We start from the raw sequence: 16,918 nt of genomic DNA on the forward strand, positions 1-16,918 counted from the left end.
ACCTCCCATTCGGAAGGCGGAGCGCCGATGTCACAGATGAATGCGCGATCGGCACTGCATCGTTCTGTCAGTGCCGCAGATAGAATTTGAAGGCATTTGAAGTTAGGGTTGATCGTCAGCTGGACAAAGAATTGCTGAAGAATGACGTCGAGGTGCCCCAGATGCACAAATGATGTGTTTTTTGGTAAGGAATAATTTTTGTAAACTTATAGCCGCCGCCAATGCCAAGGAATGTAAATATTGAAGATGATCAAAGAACTTGGATTGTTTATTTTGATTAATAATTATAATGATTTAGCATAGGCCTAACTAAAGGAAAATTAACTGACACTGAAAATTAAATTGGTTATTGTAGTGACAATTGTGTGCAGATATAACATAACATAATATTATAAAATGCAATAGAATACAATATAATAATTGAAATAATAATTTGTTGTAATAGCCTACCTTGTGAAACAGCATAGAGGAGATCCTCTTTATAATGTCGCAAAAATGAGATATAATTACAGCTAACAGCAATAGACAAATAATTTGCAAACAATGTTTTGGAAGGATACAACCTATAAATGCTTTATGAGCTTAGTTCAACTGTCCTACCCAAATTATAAGGTATTCATAACCCAACTGATAACCCACATTCTAAGACTGTATTATGCCTACACCATTGTTTATGTTTTGTTGTCATTTGAGTCTTTGTAAACAAACTCTCTCTCTCTCTGTCCTGCAGCTGAGAAGGTGAGCTCGCTGGGGAAAAACTGGCACCGGTTCTGCCTGAAATGTGAACGCTGTAACAAGACCCTGTCGGCTGGCAACCATGCTGAGGTAAAGGGAGGCCCTGTGGCCGTAATATCCTGTCTACAGAGAGAGAAAGAAGGAGGGAGAGAAAGATAATGAAAAAGAGAGAGTGAGGGAAGAAGTGTGCTATCTTACCCCCAGAACAAAGGGAGGGAGAGAGACATCGAAGCGTTGTGCTATCCTACCCAAGAGGATGGGAGAGAGGGAAGGGGTTGCATGGGGACAGAGGGAGTATGGCAGGCCACTGACCCCCATAAGGAGTAATATAATGTTGTAAAGAAAAAATATATATATACTGTATAAAGTAATATATACACAGAATAAAAATATAAACACAACATGTAAAGTGTTGGTTCCATATTTCCAGAAATTTTCCATACGCACAACAACAAAAAATTCTCTCAAAATGTTGCTCATCTTTTGAACTGGTCATTTTGTGAACAAACTTCTGAATGGTACTCTATTTTTATTTATTTTATCAGGGGCTGCTGTAGCACCCTCAGCACACCCACTTCCCGTGGCCATGTCTGCGAGATGGGGGTGCAGTCATATATACAAGCCCAAGATTCTGAACTTGAACGATTCAGCTCATAGAGCTAGAAAATTCCATAAATCTTCCGAGCTATTTGAGCATAAACTGTATCACAACTACAGATGTAGGATCTTAATTTGATCACCCTGTTGCAGGAGAACTTTCATGCAATGAAGGAAATGTAAAACTTGTAGTGTATTTGAGGTTTTAAAAGGCTTCTGGGGTGTGTAATTTCCCCTTCGAAATTTCAGACTTGATTTTCCCTTATGAAAAATGTATCAACCCCTACAAAAATGTTCATGAATTATAATCCACATAATAATTCACATTTCCTGTTGCTGCAAGATCATTTTCCTGCTGTAGTCAAAGTGGCTCAAATTATGATCCTACATAAGGGGTGTTGTCAGTTAAGTGAGTTGCACTACTGGGTCATTGTTTATAGACCCATGTACTGTATCAACTCCAAATTAAATTGCCGTAGTGCTACTGCAGTAGAAGCCAGATCACTAGTGCTATAGCAGTGGCTGTGAAATTCAGTGGCCCAGAAATTCCAATCATCTCAAGAATGAAACTGTTGAGCAGCTATGTCTTTGTGGGTCCCTTTGATTATAGCTGGTCCGTGAACCAAATCGTGGCTTTACAATAACCTGACACTCATCCTTTGTCCACTCCAACCCCTCACCAGGCATCGTGACCCTGATCCTTCCACTGTGGCTATGTCCCAAATGGCACACTATTCACTATATAGGGCACTACAAAAAAATAAGTGCACTATATAGGGAATAGGGTGACATTTGGAACGCAATGTCAATGTCATTTCACCTTTCATTGTCCTGCTCAGAAGACTTAGGGAATTTTCAAGCTCCTTGAGCTGAATCGTTCAAGTTCAGAATCTAGGGCTTGTATATCTGACTGCACACCCATCTCGCAGACATTGCCGTGGGAGAAGGGGTGCTAAGGGTGCCGCAGCGCCCCCTGATAAATTGAAAAAATATACAGTACCGTTCAAAAGTTTGGGGTCACTTAGAAATGTCATTGTTTTTGAAAGAAAAGCAAATTTTTTGTCCATTAAAATAACATCAAAATGATCAGAAATACAGTGTAGACATTGTTAATGTTGTAAATGACTATTGTAGCTGGAAACGGCTGATTTTTCTATGGAATATCTGCATAGGTGTGCAGATTCCCATTATTAGCAACCATCACTCCTGTGTTCCAATGGCACGTTGTGTTAGCTAACCCAAGTTTATCATTTTAAAAGGCTAATTGATCATTAGAAAACCCTTTTTCAATTATGTTAGCAGAGCTGAAAACTGTTGTGCTAATTAAAGAAGCAATAAAACTTGCCTTATTTAGACAAATTGAGTATCTGGAGCATCAGCATTTTGTGGGTTTGATTACAGGCTCAAAATGGCCAGAAACAAAGCACTTTCTTCTGAAACTCGTCAGTCTATTCATGTTCTGAGAAATTAAGGCTATTCCATGCAAGAAATTGCCAAGAAACTGAAGATCTCATGCAACGCTGTGTACCACTCCCTTCACAGAACAGCGCAAACTGGCTCTAACCAGAAAAGAAGGAGGAGTGGGAGGCCCCAGTGCACAACTGAGCAACTTCATTAAATAGTACTGGGTATGTAGCCCAGGGGAGTCTAGCCAGCCAAGCAATGGAATGGAATGTTAGCTCAGGGGACATTGCAAATTCAAGTGAATGTTTAATGAAACTTGGTCAGGAGGATTTGTCTCTCGTTTCACCAGGGTGTTTATTTCTCAATGCAAAGATGACACTGATGATGATGGATGGAAATAACAAAGGGTTGGGGAATGCAAGTATTAAGACGTCACTAAGGGTCAGGGCCAGCGTTCATAAAGCGTCTAAGCAATGCTGATCTAGGATCAGCTTCCCCCTGTACATGTAATCTTTATTCATTATGATCTAAAAGGCTAAACTGATCCTACATCAGCACTCCTAATATGAGACCCTTTGTGAATATGGACCCAGATCGTTACGTTCGAAACGTAAAGGAATTCCATCGGTACATAGAAAGTGTAGGGTTATGTTCTTGCTATTATAGTATTATCAGCATAATCCTCTTGTACAGGACCCCACATTTCTGCCTAGTCATGAACAATATATCCTGTAAATCAAAGAAAGCAGGCATACAGTCATACTAACAGCACTTGTTAAAGGATGTCTCATCAACATAGTCAAAATAATAAAAAGCAAATCCCAGAAATTAGCATATTTCAAGTAAGAGCCAGATGCAGACAATGTCGAAGTAACAACAGTCTATTAATCGAACAGGGGCAGGCAAAAGATGGGTCAAGGGCACACAGAGGTCAGTAATCCAGATAGGTGGGGCAAAGGTACAGGATGGCAGGAAAACTCAGGGTCAGGGTCAGGGCAGGCAGAATGGTCAACACCAGGGAAACTAGGAAACCGGAACAATCGAGAGACAGAAGCAGAGAGAAAAACGCTGGTAGGCTTGATGAAACAAAACAAACTGGCAACAGTCGAACAGAGAACACAGGTATAAATACACTGGGGATAATGGGGAAGATGGGCGACACCTGGAGGGAAGTGTAGGCAATCACAAGGACAGGTGACACAGATCAGGGTGTGACAGTACCCCCCCCCCCCAGGGGTGCCACCTGGCGTCCTACCTGGGCGCATACATGGTTAACCGGGGTGTCGGCGTTGGAAAGCCGCGATGAGGCCTGGGTCCAGGATGTCCCTGGTGGGGACCCAGCACTGGAAACAGGAGACAAAGGGCTGTGAGACATGGGTTTAACTCTGGAAAAATGAAAGGTAGGATATATACGAAGGGTACGGGGCAACAGAAGACGAACAGCAGAGGGGCTAATGATTTTGGAGATGGGAAACAGGCCGATAAACCGGGAGGAAAGTTTCCGGGATTCCACTCGGAGGGGCAGATCCCGGGTGGACAGCCATACCTCCTGCCCGAGATGATACCGGGAAGCTGGGGTCCGGTGGCGATCCACTTGTCGTTGATACCTGGAGGTGGTCTTGAGGGCCTACTGGGTACGACGACAGCGGCAAACAAACATCTGGGCAGAAGGTATGCCGACCTCTTCTTCCTGCTCAAGGAAGAGCGGGGGCTGATACCCCAGGGAACACTCAAAAGGTGATAGGCCCGTGGCAGAGCAGGGAAGGGTGTTGCGGGTGTATTCGACCCACACAATCTGCTGGTTCCAGGTGGTGGGGTTGGCGGAGGTCCAGGCAGCGCAGAGTAGTCTCTAGGTCTTGGTTGGCTCGCTCCGACTGGCTTTTGGACTGGGGGTGGAACCCGGAGGACAGGCTGGCCGATGACCCAATGGGGGTGCAGAACGCCTTCCAGAACCGGGACAAGAACTGAGGATCCCGGTCAAAAACCATGTCAACTGGTAGTCCATGGATCCGGAAGATGTGCTGCTCCATGAGAGGGGCCGTCTATTTGGCAGAGGGTAATTTGTGGAGAGGAATGAAGTGGGCGGCTTTGGAAAACCAATCCACCACAGTCAGGATGGCGGGGTTGCCATCAGATGGGTGAAGACCCGTGACAAAGTCCAGGGAGATGTGAGACCAGGGACGGTGAGGGACAGGCAGTTGAAGACCAGCCGGAGCTTGCCGAGGAGTCTTGTTTTGTGCACAAACCGTGCAAGCAGCGACAAATGAGGAGACGTCAGGGACCATGGTTGGCAACCAAAAGCGTTGTCGCACAAAAGCCAGGGTCCGACGGGGGCCCCAGTGGCAGGCAAGTCTGGAGGAGTGGGCCCGCTCCAGGACCGCTTCAGGCATGCACATCCGGTTATTTGGACCCCCCCCCACCCCCCGGGGTTTGGCTGGGAATGCTGAGCCTCCCGGACCTGCTTCCCTATACCCCAGCTGAGTGCCGTCGCCAGGCATGAGGTGGGAAAGATGGTCTTGGGCTACAGGGTAATAGCCGTGGGGCTATAGCGGCAAGACAGTGCATCTGGCTTGACATTCTTGGATCCCGGCCGGTAAGAGAGGGAGAAGTTGAACAGTGTGAACAGCAGGGTCCATCTAGCTTGCCTGGAGTTGAGGTGCTTGGCGGTGTGGTAATACTCCAGGTTTTTGTGGTCGGTCCATACAATGAGCGGATGTTCCGACCCCTCTAGCCAGTGACTCCATTCCTCCAACGCCATCTTCACCGCGAGAAGCTCCCGATTCCCCACATCGTAGTTCTTCTCCATGGCTTTGAAGTGGTGGGAGAAGAAAGCCGCAAGGATGTAGCTTAAGATCCAGGTCAGAACACTGGAACAGGACCGCCCCCACTCCTACATCAGAAACATAAACCTCCACCACGAACTGACGGGAAAGGTCAGGATGAACCAAGATGGGAGCAGTGGTGAAGCGGTGTTTGATGTCCCGGAACGCCTGGTCAGCAGCAGGGGACCACATGAACAGAACCTTGGGATAGGTAAAAACTGACAGTGGGGAAGCTAGGGTGGTGTTACCCCCATATAAAGCGGTGATAAAAGTTGGGAGAACCCCAGGAAACGTTGCAGCTGCACCTGGATGTAGGCTGGGGCCAATCCACCACCGCTCTCATCTCCCAGGGATCCATCTGGACACTCCCAGCAGAGATGATGTACCCCAGAAAGGGGATGGTGGAGCGATGGAACTCGCACTTCTCTGCCTTTACTAACAGCTGATTCTCCAGGAGGCGTTAAAGAACCTGTCGGACGTGGAGCACATGTTCTTGGGGGGAGCGGGAGAAGACGAGGATGTCATCAATGTAGACAAAGACGAACCGGTTCAACATGTAGAGAAGAACATAATTTACCAGAGCCTGGAACACAGCAGGGGCGTTGGTAAGGCCAAATGGCATGACCAAATACTCGTAGTCAATCCCGCAGTCATATGGTTGGTTCGGCGGAAGTGAAGTGGCCCGGGCCTTGTTGAACACCTCCCAAAGATCCTGGTACAGAGGTCCGGGCTAACTTCCGAGCCCACAGGAAGACGTCCCGGGGCAGGTTGCGCTGACTTCAGGCAATGGGCGTGGCAGAACGGGCTCCAGCCCATGATGGCACCAGTAGAGCAGTTAATGAGAGCCTTATGTCGCTGGAGCCAGGAGAATCCCAATACCACAGGAATCTGAGGAGACGTAATGAGCAGAAATTGAATAGTCTCGCTGTGGTTCCCTGACACCCGTAGGTTGATGGGAGTGGTATTGTGTGTGACCTGGACTATGGAGCGCCCGTCCAGCATTCTAACGTCAGTGGGAATGGAGAGGGGCTGAGTGGGGATATACAGCTCGGAAGCCAGAGTAGCGTCCAAAAAACTCTCATCGACCCCAGAGTCAATGAGGACCAGGAGAGATTTTGACTTGCTCCCCCACAGCAGAATGGCATGAAATGGAGTGTAAGTAAGGGAAGCCCACCAGAGTACTTGCTCCTACCGGTGAGCCTGGTCTTTTAGTGGACAAGAGGACACAAAATGACCATGAGTCCCACAATACAGGCAACTCTTCGTGTTGAGCCTGTATAGCCATTCCGCTGGAGACAACCCAGCTCTGCCTATTTGCATAGGCTCGGGAAACGGTGACTCGGCCGTCTTCGGCGACTCTCGGGAAACATCGGGTAGCCTTGTGTTCTCTCGGCAACGGTGCCGTCGGGGACTTCCGGGATGCCTTGGAGGCGAGGTGGAATCCTTGGACGGGCGCGAAATCGAATCTCCTCTCCCTCCGTCGTTCCCGTAGTCGCCCATCGATCCCGATGGTCAAGGCGATGAGAGAATCGAGATCTATCGGTAATTCCTGGGCTGCAAGCTCATCCTTGACCTCCTCCGAGACTCCGTGTAGGAACATGTCCAAGCGCTTCCTGGTTCCAGGCACTCAGCTGCCAACGTACGGAAATCCACCGCATAGTCTGCCACACTGTGGAAGTCCTGCCAAAGCTGGAGTAGCTTCCAGGCAGCCTCTCTCCCGGAGAATGGGGCATCAAACACCTTCTTTACTTCTCCCACGAACTCACACAGACTGACGCATGTGGCCGGCTGTTGCTCCCATACAGCTGTAGCCCAGGCGAGCGCCCTCCCGGACATCAGTGTGATTAGATATGCTATTTTAGAGCAGTCTGAGGGGAACGAGGAGGGCTGAAGCTCGAAGATGAGGGCACACTGAGCTAGAAATGCCCGACAGGTGCCCGGCTCTCCATTAAAGTGTTTCGGGGGAGGTAAGCGGGGCTCCCGGGAAGGCGGAGTGACCGGTGAGGCGGCGCTGCTAACACCTGAGTTACTGAGGGGCTGTGAGGTTAACATCATAGTAGGCTGCCTCCCAGCCAACCCATGGAATTGCTCCAGCAAGATGTCCAACACCTGGTCATGGTGTTCGGCCAAGGTTTGAACCCCCTCCATAAGGCCACGAAGCAATTCCTCGTGCCTAGCAATGGTGGCTCCTTGGGAGGAGAGGGCGTTGCGCAGCTGGTATGAGTCTGCTGGGTCAGTCATGGCCAGTTCGTACTATCATGTTTCAGGTAAGACCCAGATGCAGACAACGTCGAAGTAACAACAGTTTATTAATCGCACAGGGGCAGGCAAAAGACGGGTCAAGGGCAGGCAGAGGTCAGTAATCCAGATACGTGGGGCTAAGTTACAGGACGGCAGGCAGGCTCAGGGGATAATGGGGAAGATGGGCAACACCTGGGGGGTGGAGACAATCACAGAAAGATGGATATTAGAGTTGGAAAAGAAGCTAAAAAGGAAGGTAGCACAGGTTGGCCTGAACAATGAAGACTCAACTTGTTGCATGGATCCTCCAGTGAGGGTTTGTTGTACTAAAACTAGTAAAATAAATTAAATATAAAGCAATCAATCAACAATGGATGTAATCTAGGCAGTGTCGAGCCAATGGGGGACCACAAATACCCGCTGGCAACTCTAATACCAGTCCCGACTCGGCCGCTGTCTGTGGCTGTCAAAAAATCTGTAAGAAATACAGAAGGGGATCGGCGCTATTCTAGCCAGTGTCTGGAAATGCTTTATAACACAATCTAAACGTGTGGTCTAAATAATATTTTTCACTTATCACAGACTCCTGATAACTTAGTTTGATAGAATTATAGTTATAGGCCCCATAGTCAGGCCAGGTATGGTTAGTCACATGACTAGTCTTTACAAATCTCACAGGGTAGAATAAATGTCAAAGGGCTATCATTGTTTTGGAAGCCTGTTTGATCCTGTTTGATAACCTAACCTGGGGGTAAGTCATTGTCCTGACCCAAACACTGGAGTCTTTGAGTTGAGTGATACTAGGGCTACTGAGGCTAATTATTCAGGTCATCTCAGACCAGTAGGAGACAAAATCCAGCGTTGTTTCAGTGTTATAAGTTTGGAGTTGATTCAGTGTTATAAGTTTGGAGTTGATTTAGTGGGCCAGGGAACAAACACAGTCTGTCTTTCTCAGAAACAGGCTGTTGTTTGAAACGTTTTTCATCTAAAAAAATATGAGTTCACAAGCCATGGCTGTATTCTCTAGAGTCTAGTAGTCTAACCCTCCGTGCTGTCTTTGTCTTTTCCATCTGAAGATAAAGAAGTTGATTTTAAGGTTTACTTGTGGATGGAAGGGTTTACATGCTTGATTTTTGAGAGGTAGTTGTTCTTACACAGGTTTGAATGGAGACACAGAGGACATATCCTTCTTTATGAAATACACAACCCAACAGTATCCATGGACTAATGGACAAACATTGCTAGTTCACTTTCACATGCCCATATACAATCCATCCACTTCTTTATCTCTGAAATGCTGTGGCATGAGAGAACGAATAGGCTTCTGTTATTTCTGGACGGGAGTGTTTTTGACAGGCTGTCAGGTGAAGGACTGACCTCCCTTTCTCTCTCTCTCTCTCTCTCTCTCTCTCTCTCTCGCTCTCTCTCTGTGTGGCCTTATACACAGCAGTGACTTATCTTCATTGTTCAGAACATTTTCTAAAACCTTTTAATGGTGAAGTCTCTCTCTCTCTCAATACTTTTTCATCAGGGAGGGACAGAGCGGGGAGAATGGTATCTGCATTCGTGAAAGGGTATCACACCTCAGGGAACTCTCAATAATTCTTTCTGTTGGGATCATTGAAATGACATCTTGGCATCTTTCCACAAAATACAGTAGCCCTTTCCTGCAGTAAAATGACCAAGTGGCCTCATGGGTGGAATGTTAAAACATAAATTAATACAAATTATTTTTTTAAAGCTGCTGAAAATCTGGTGTTTCTATGTCGAACAATTTTGTTATTTCAGTCTTCTGTGATGTAATATTGGGATGCAAACTCAAAATAGAATACATGTGAACTCTATATCTGACATGGTACAGGTGTCTTCTTTTTTTAAGCCCATAACGTGTGTGAGGTGTATACTTTTGTTTCAAAGTAGATTTGTTTAAAACTACCAAGAAACACTCTGCGTGACCCTGATTTAGCCCACTGTAGTATCAGGTTAAATTACATTTACATGAGGTTAAGTAGACATTAAATGCATAGGCGGCTGGTGGCACCCTTAACTGGGAAGAACGGCTCATAGTAATGGCTGAAACGGTGTTAATGGAATGGTATCAAACACAGTTTCCAAGTGCTTGATACCATTTATTTCACTCGATTCCAGCCATTATTATGAACCATCCTCCCCTCACCAGCCTCCTGTGTTTAAATGACAAGATTTATAATGACCTTGTCAGAAAGGCATGTCCTTAGTTCCTGGATTGTAGCCAGCCAATGCCAGCCCATAGCTGATGCAATGTTTCCTTTGCTTTTAACGCCAACTCATTCATCACACTGATTAACGGCTGCTCCATGATTTCATAACATCACACCCACACCCTCAGTGACAACGTGACAATGAACAGCCAAAGTTTGACATTACACCAGACTGTCAGGTCTGTAACGGATGCTTGTGATAGAGGTTGCGTCCCAAATAGCCCCCTATTCCCAACACAGTGCACTACTTAAGAAGTGCACTACATAGGTAGTAGGGTGCCATTTGGGACAGACTTTACAGTCCAGAAAAAAACATGAGCTCAGATTTGCTGGACTAGCTGAGTCACAGGCTGTCGTAGACATTATGTCCCTGACCTCAGTGTCCATATATAGACTCAAAGGTCTGAAATAGGTATGAAGGAAGTGATGATTGAACTTTAAAGTTAACAGTGTGTATATGCGACGCATGCAGTGAGTCACCATCACAATCCTGAAAGTGTGTATTTTGGAATTACGCTGTTTTGGCAAAATATATATATATTCTTTAGCTTTCTAAATGTAACCCTACAGATGTGAGGTTGATAGGGTGAAATGTGAGGTTCAAAACTTTCACAAGTCACTCAAATAGTTCTGCCGCATGTCTTGTTCATTTCAATGCAATTGACCGGCAAACAGTTACACTGTAAATGCCAAGTATGTGCCTATACTGTAATAGCACTGTTTCTGATCTGAATTTGTACTTTTTTTGTTGCTGTGAAGAACTTTGGTCCCAAATAGTATTTTATAAGAGTGACTTAAGTGTTTTTGTAGTGACATTGTTAGTGACATTGTTGTTCTTGTAGTGTGAGTGAGGAGGGCAGTTTGTAGAGGTATAAAATACTCTTGTATTTGAGGAGACACAGAACACTCCTGTGTGGTCAGAGTGAGCTTTGTGCAACAGAGTGTGTGTGTGCATTCATTAATGTAGGAACTGGTTGAGCTGTGTCCCACACACAATAACCCAATGTTGGTCCTAAAATAGGTGTGTCACACATACGTTGCATGTCTCTAAAGATGGGTCCTAAAAAGGCACCCTATTCACTACACTAGTGCACTACTTTTGACCAGAGCCCTATGGGCCTGGCCCTTGGGATGCAGCCCAACTCTCTAAGGTCGGTTACAAATGCAGCCATTTAGAATGAAGAGCTTTAAGAGCTTTAAGAGCCTGCTGAGGTCACAGCATCCTAAATCTCTTCTATCCTCCTGTCAGACGGGTGTTAGTTGTCTAAATATTGTTTTATTCCCAGTTCATGCACTGGAATGTGAAGGAGCTAGCTAGAGCATATGGAAGCAGTTTGCTAAAAATAAAGTCTGAATTGGGGAGATGTTTGACAGGAATTTGGGTCGAAAGGATCTCTCTGTCTGTTCTGCTCGGTCCATTTTAAGACTGACAGATAGGGCTCCTCCATAATTAACTTGAAGCGGTCAGGAGGATAAGACATTCATTTAACTTTGAAAGATAATGGCTGCTTCCCAAATGGCACCCTGTTTCCTATATGGGTGATTCTACAGAAGTGGTGCAAATTGCAGTCCCTAAAAAACGATTATAAAGTTTTTACCTAAGCCTTAAGCAACGGAAGGGTAGTAACAGGATAATTATTAAGGGAGCTTAAGGTAGCATATTATCCTGATTAAAAAACAAATACCATCCTTGGCTCTCGCAAATGTGCACGCGCACACTCACACACACATACGTGAACACACACACACACACAAAAACACCCACTGAGTATACAAAATATTAATAACTCTTTCCATGACATACAGTGAATTCAGACCCTTTGACTTTGTCCACATTTTGTTAATTTACAACCATATTCTAATATTGATTACATTTATAATTTTCCTCATCAATCTACACAGAATAACCCATAATGACAAAGGTAAAACAGATTTTTTATTTTTATTTTGCAAATGTATTAAAAATACAAATCTGAAATGTGACATTAACACAGTCTGAGGTCCTGAGCCCTCTGGAACAGGTTTTCATCAAGGATCTCTCTGTACTTTGCTCCTTTCATCTTTCTCTCGATCCTGACTAGTCTCCCAGTCCATGCAGTTGAAAACTATCCCTACAGCATGATGCTGCCTCCACCATGTTTCACCGTAGGGATGGTGCCAAGTTTCCTCCAGAAGTCACACTTGCCATTCAGGCCAAAGAGTTCGATTTTGATTTCATCAGACCAGAGAATCTTGTTTTTCACGGTCTGAGAGTCCTTTAGGTGCCTTTTGGCAAACTCCAAGCGGGCTGTCATGTGCCTTTTACTGAGGAGTGGCTTCCGTCTGGCCACTCTACCATAAGGCCTGATTGGTGGAGTTCTTGGACACCTCCCTGACCAAGGCCCTTCTCCCCCGATTGCTCAGTTTGGCTGGGCAGCCAGCTCTAAGAAGAGTCTTGGTGGTTCCAAACTTCTTCCATTTAAGAATGATGGAGGCCATTGTGTTCTTGGGGACCTTCAATGCTGCAGAAATGTTTTGTTACCCTTCCCCAGATCTGTGCCTCGACACAATCCTGTCTCTGAGCTTTACGGCAATTCCTTCGACATCTTGGCTTGGTTTTTGCTCTGACATGTGCTGTCAACTGTGGGACATTATATAGACAGGTGTGTGCCTTTCCAAATCATGTCCAATCAATTGAATTTACCACAGGTGGACTCCAATCAAGTTGTAGAAACATCTCAAGGATGATCAATGGAAACAGGATGCACCTGAGCTGAATTTCGAGCCTCATAGTAAAAGGTCTGAATAGTTATGCACATATATATATTTTTATACATTATACATTTATACATACAAAAAATGCAAAAAAATAATTGCATCCGTTTTAGAATAAAGCTGTAACGTAATAAAATGTGGGAAAAGGAAGGGGTCTGAATACTTTCCGAATGCACTGTAGACTGATCTGGTGAATCTAGGGAAAGCTATGATCCCTTATTGATGTCACTCGTTACATCCACTTCAATCAGTGTAGGTGAAGGGGAGGAACGGGTTAAATAATGATTTTTAATTCATGAGACATGGATTGTGTATATGTGCCATTTAGAGGGTAAATGGGCAAGACAAGGGGCCTTTGAATGGGGTATGGTAGTACAGTAGGTGCCAGGCGCACCGTTTTTTGTCAAGAACGGCATCGCTGCTGGGTTTTTAATGCTCAAAAGTTTCCCTTGTGTATCAAAAACGGTCTACCACCCAAAGGACATCCAGCCAACTGTGGGAAGCATTGAAGTCAACATAGGCCAGCATCTTTGTGGAACGCTTTCGACACCTTGTAGAGTCCATGCCCTGATGAATTGAGTCTGTTCTGAGGGCAAAAGTGGTTGTAACTCAATATTAGGAAGGTGTTCCTAATGTTTTGTACACTCAGTGTATGTCTAGTTATTATGTTGCACCACTTTTGTAGAATGACCCTATCTGTGGGCACTGGTCAAAAGTAGTGCACTATAAAATGAGTATGGTGCCATTTGTGATGAAGCCAGTGACCAGTCAGCAGTCACACTCCTGAAATATAACCTCTGTCTGATTGGTTTAAACCCTAATGCTTTATACTGACACTGACTGACTGTAATGTTCCATTTCAGTGAATTGTCAAATGTTTCAATAGTTTCAGCTTCAATAAACGGTTTATTTCAGTAATAAGTAGAACTGTTTCAGTAAATAGTTATAACGGAAGTTGCACTAAACCTGCAGATTGTTTGGAGGGGACTTCCTGTGTTTTTAGTTTTTCTTAATGACCAATATTCAGCTATTTATTATGATAATAGATTATTTGTTAATATTAGACATTGTCTGTCTTCCAGCATGATGGGTTGCCCTACTGTCACAAACCATGCTACGGAACTCTCTTCGGACCCAAAGGTAAGAGGTTACTGTTAAAGAAGCATAATCGCAGGTGTGCAGAAGAATAGCTATAGCTTGAATTCAGTAAGACCAATAATAGGATAGGATAAACTTAATTGGCTTTTTTTCCACTTACGAAAAATGTATCAACCCATATGAAAATGTCCATTAATTATAATTCACCTAATATATAATTCACATTTCCTGTTGCTGCAGGATTATTTTCCTGCTGTAGCAAACTTGTTCAAATTTAGATCCTACATCTATACTTTACACACTCCACACACACGTACACACTCACACATGCACACAAACACACAGACACAACACATTCAGTAGCACAAATGTACTAATTTCCTCACTCACATAAACAGCCATAAAAGTACTTGATTGATTAAGAAAACAATGTTAAAAACAGTATAATATTTCATCACCCCTATACTATACCGGATGCTATACGGTCATACAAGGCATTTCCTTTCCCATGAATCAAAGTGCAAGACGTCCTCAGTGTGCTGTGTGGGGACCAGATGGATATTTATATATCTATAATGACCTCTTGACCTGGTGTTATACCGCCTGGCCAGTGGGGCCTCATTTCTTAAAGTTGCTTAAATTGAAAAGTTTGAAAGTTGCATAAAAAGTAGGCCTCGTTTCAAAGTTGCTTAAATCTGTGACAACATTTTGAAGCACACCAAAATCCTATGATTTGTGTGTGCCATTGAATAAGTAGATTCAGAATTTTGGTGTACACGTCACATAGGCTTACACACTTAGCAATTATGGATTTTGAGTATTCACTAGTTTCACCTGGAATAAATACATACACATTTGGGTTTGTGAGTGCATGAATGAACTCTGATATAATCTGAGGTGCTTCCCTTTTAAAAGTGAAAATATTTCTAAGAAAAGGTCATATAAGCTCATCATAACATTTTTGTCTGACTAAGCGGGGGTGCATTCAGACATTTTGGTATTTTTCTGGGTAATTATGACATGCCCTGTATCCCAAATGGCACCCTATTCCTTATATAGTGCACAACTTTTGCCCAAAGCCCTATGGGTCCTTGCACTACTAAGAGTTTAATTGGATTATTACCCAATGTGATGCTTTAATCGTTCTCAGGATGACTGGAATGGTGGTTTAGTAGTGTATGAACCCAGGGACAGATTTAATAACTGGAGGAAAGATAGATATAGTCGCTAGTGAAAGTCTACACACCCTTTGCACAGTCTTCACATTTTACTGGCTTTAAAATTCAAATCTAAAAAATAATTTAATTTGATTTTGTTCCTACCAATCATCACAACCTACTTCACATTGTTAAGGTGAAAGAAAAATTATAGAACATTTTCCTAATAAAAATAAATGAACATGTCTTCATTAGGTATGCTTTTACACCCAAGTTAGTACTCAATAGAAGCACCTTTGGAAGCAATTAGAGCTGTGAACATTTGTTTTAAGATATAGGGGCAATTTATGTTAATTGTTTTTGTCAACATTGCTCAAGCTCAGTCAATTGGTTGGGAATCATTAATGGACAGCAATATTCAAAGAAGGAAGCCCATGTTAAAAAAATAATCAGCAAATCATCAATTATGTTTGCAATAAGCCTGTTAAGCAATACTGCAAGACAACACAGCAAATAAATACACTTTTTGGCCTAAATAGAAAATTACAGGTTTGGATCAAATACAACACAACACAACACAGGAGCAACCCTCTGTATTTGTGATGGCAGCATCATTTTATGGGTGTGCTTGTCACCAGTATGGACTGGGGAGTTTGTCAAGATCAAAATAAACATGAAAGAAGCAAAGCCCAGGTAAAAAGTTAGAGGAAAACCCACCTCAGTCTTTTGAAAACCTAACCCTGGGATAAAGTTTTATTTTCCAGAAGGACAATTACATATATTAATGCCAAAGACACACCAGAATGTTTTTTAAGAGGTGTTGCATGTTCCTGAGTTGTCCAGTCTCAGGCCTGACTTAAATTTGCTTGGGACAAGGTTTGAATATTGCTGTCCGTCAATGATTCCCAAACAAATGTACTGAGCTTGAGCAATTTTGACAAAAACAATAGATATACAGTGTATGTTTCCCTAACCTAATTTGGTAGAAAGTTATTTTAAATTATTCACAGCTGTAATGGCTGCCAAAGCTGCTTCCACCAAGTATTTACTCTGGGGTGTGAAGATATATGCAATCAAGATATCTTCATTAAAAAAAAAAAAAAAACACTTTAAAAATGGGGAGTAGGTTGTGTAAATCGTTAGGAAAAATATCAAATTGAATCGCTTTTCAGAATTTTTTTAAAGGCAGCAAAATGCATAGACTGTGCAAAGCGTGTGTAGACTTTCACTAGGCACTGTATCTGCAAACTGTTGAAAGCTCCCGCAGTTTATTGAGTGTAATGTTTCGAACCAAAGGTCTAAGTCACTTTCGAAAAACTGCTTATCATATGATTGTTGTGATTGTTGTGGGGCTGCCAAAAAAATATGGATGGGAAGTATAGGCGGCAACATCTAATTTCCTAGATGGCACCTGGGTTCTATCAGTTTGGAGGCCAATACATAGGTGAGGGTCATTAGACTGGGGAAGCTAAATGTAATGACGGTTACTCATCTGACAAACTTCAGCGCATATCTGTGAAAATTATTTTGACTATCTTTATAGATTATCTATAAATAATGAGATTACCCTCTAATCATGTGCATTTCAGATGAGTTGACCCAGTACAATCATACAGAAACAAAGAATTTGTCTGGAATGTGTGTGTCTCTGGTGGTTTGGGTAGGATGTGGGTGGGGTTTGATTCTGGTTGTTTGGATAAAGGAACCTCAAACCCAACTGAAAAACAGCAGGCATTTCCCCTTGGCTTCTCCCTCCTCTGCAATTCTGCCTATCGTCTAATGTGGGAGTTATGCAGTAGGACCTCTACTGGGGCTTAAAGCATTTCCTTTTTTAATATAACACACTGACAACCAAATTCCAGTACAGCAG

General features: G+C 43.7%; 1 protein-coding gene across 1 annotated transcript in view; it reads left to right on the top strand.

The window, feature by feature from the left end:
• The window catches only part of LOC129859165 (cysteine-rich protein 2-like), a 24,317-nt gene continuing 7,399 nt past the window's right edge, over positions 1-16,918 (top strand). Inside the window, exons 1-3 of the mRNA XM_055928594.1 lie at positions 1-184; positions 731-825; positions 13,876-13,933. Coding sequence (XP_055784569.1) covers positions 142-184; positions 731-825; positions 13,876-13,933 — 196 coding nt within the window. The 5' untranslated portion in view covers positions 1-141. The remainder of the gene's footprint in view (positions 185-730; positions 826-13,875; positions 13,934-16,918) is intronic.

Source organism: Salvelinus fontinalis, chromosome 1 (assembly GCF_029448725.1).
Source record: "Salvelinus fontinalis isolate EN_2023a chromosome 1, ASM2944872v1, whole genome shotgun sequence".
Taxonomy (NCBI): Eukaryota; Metazoa; Chordata; class Actinopteri; order Salmoniformes; family Salmonidae; genus Salvelinus; species Salvelinus fontinalis.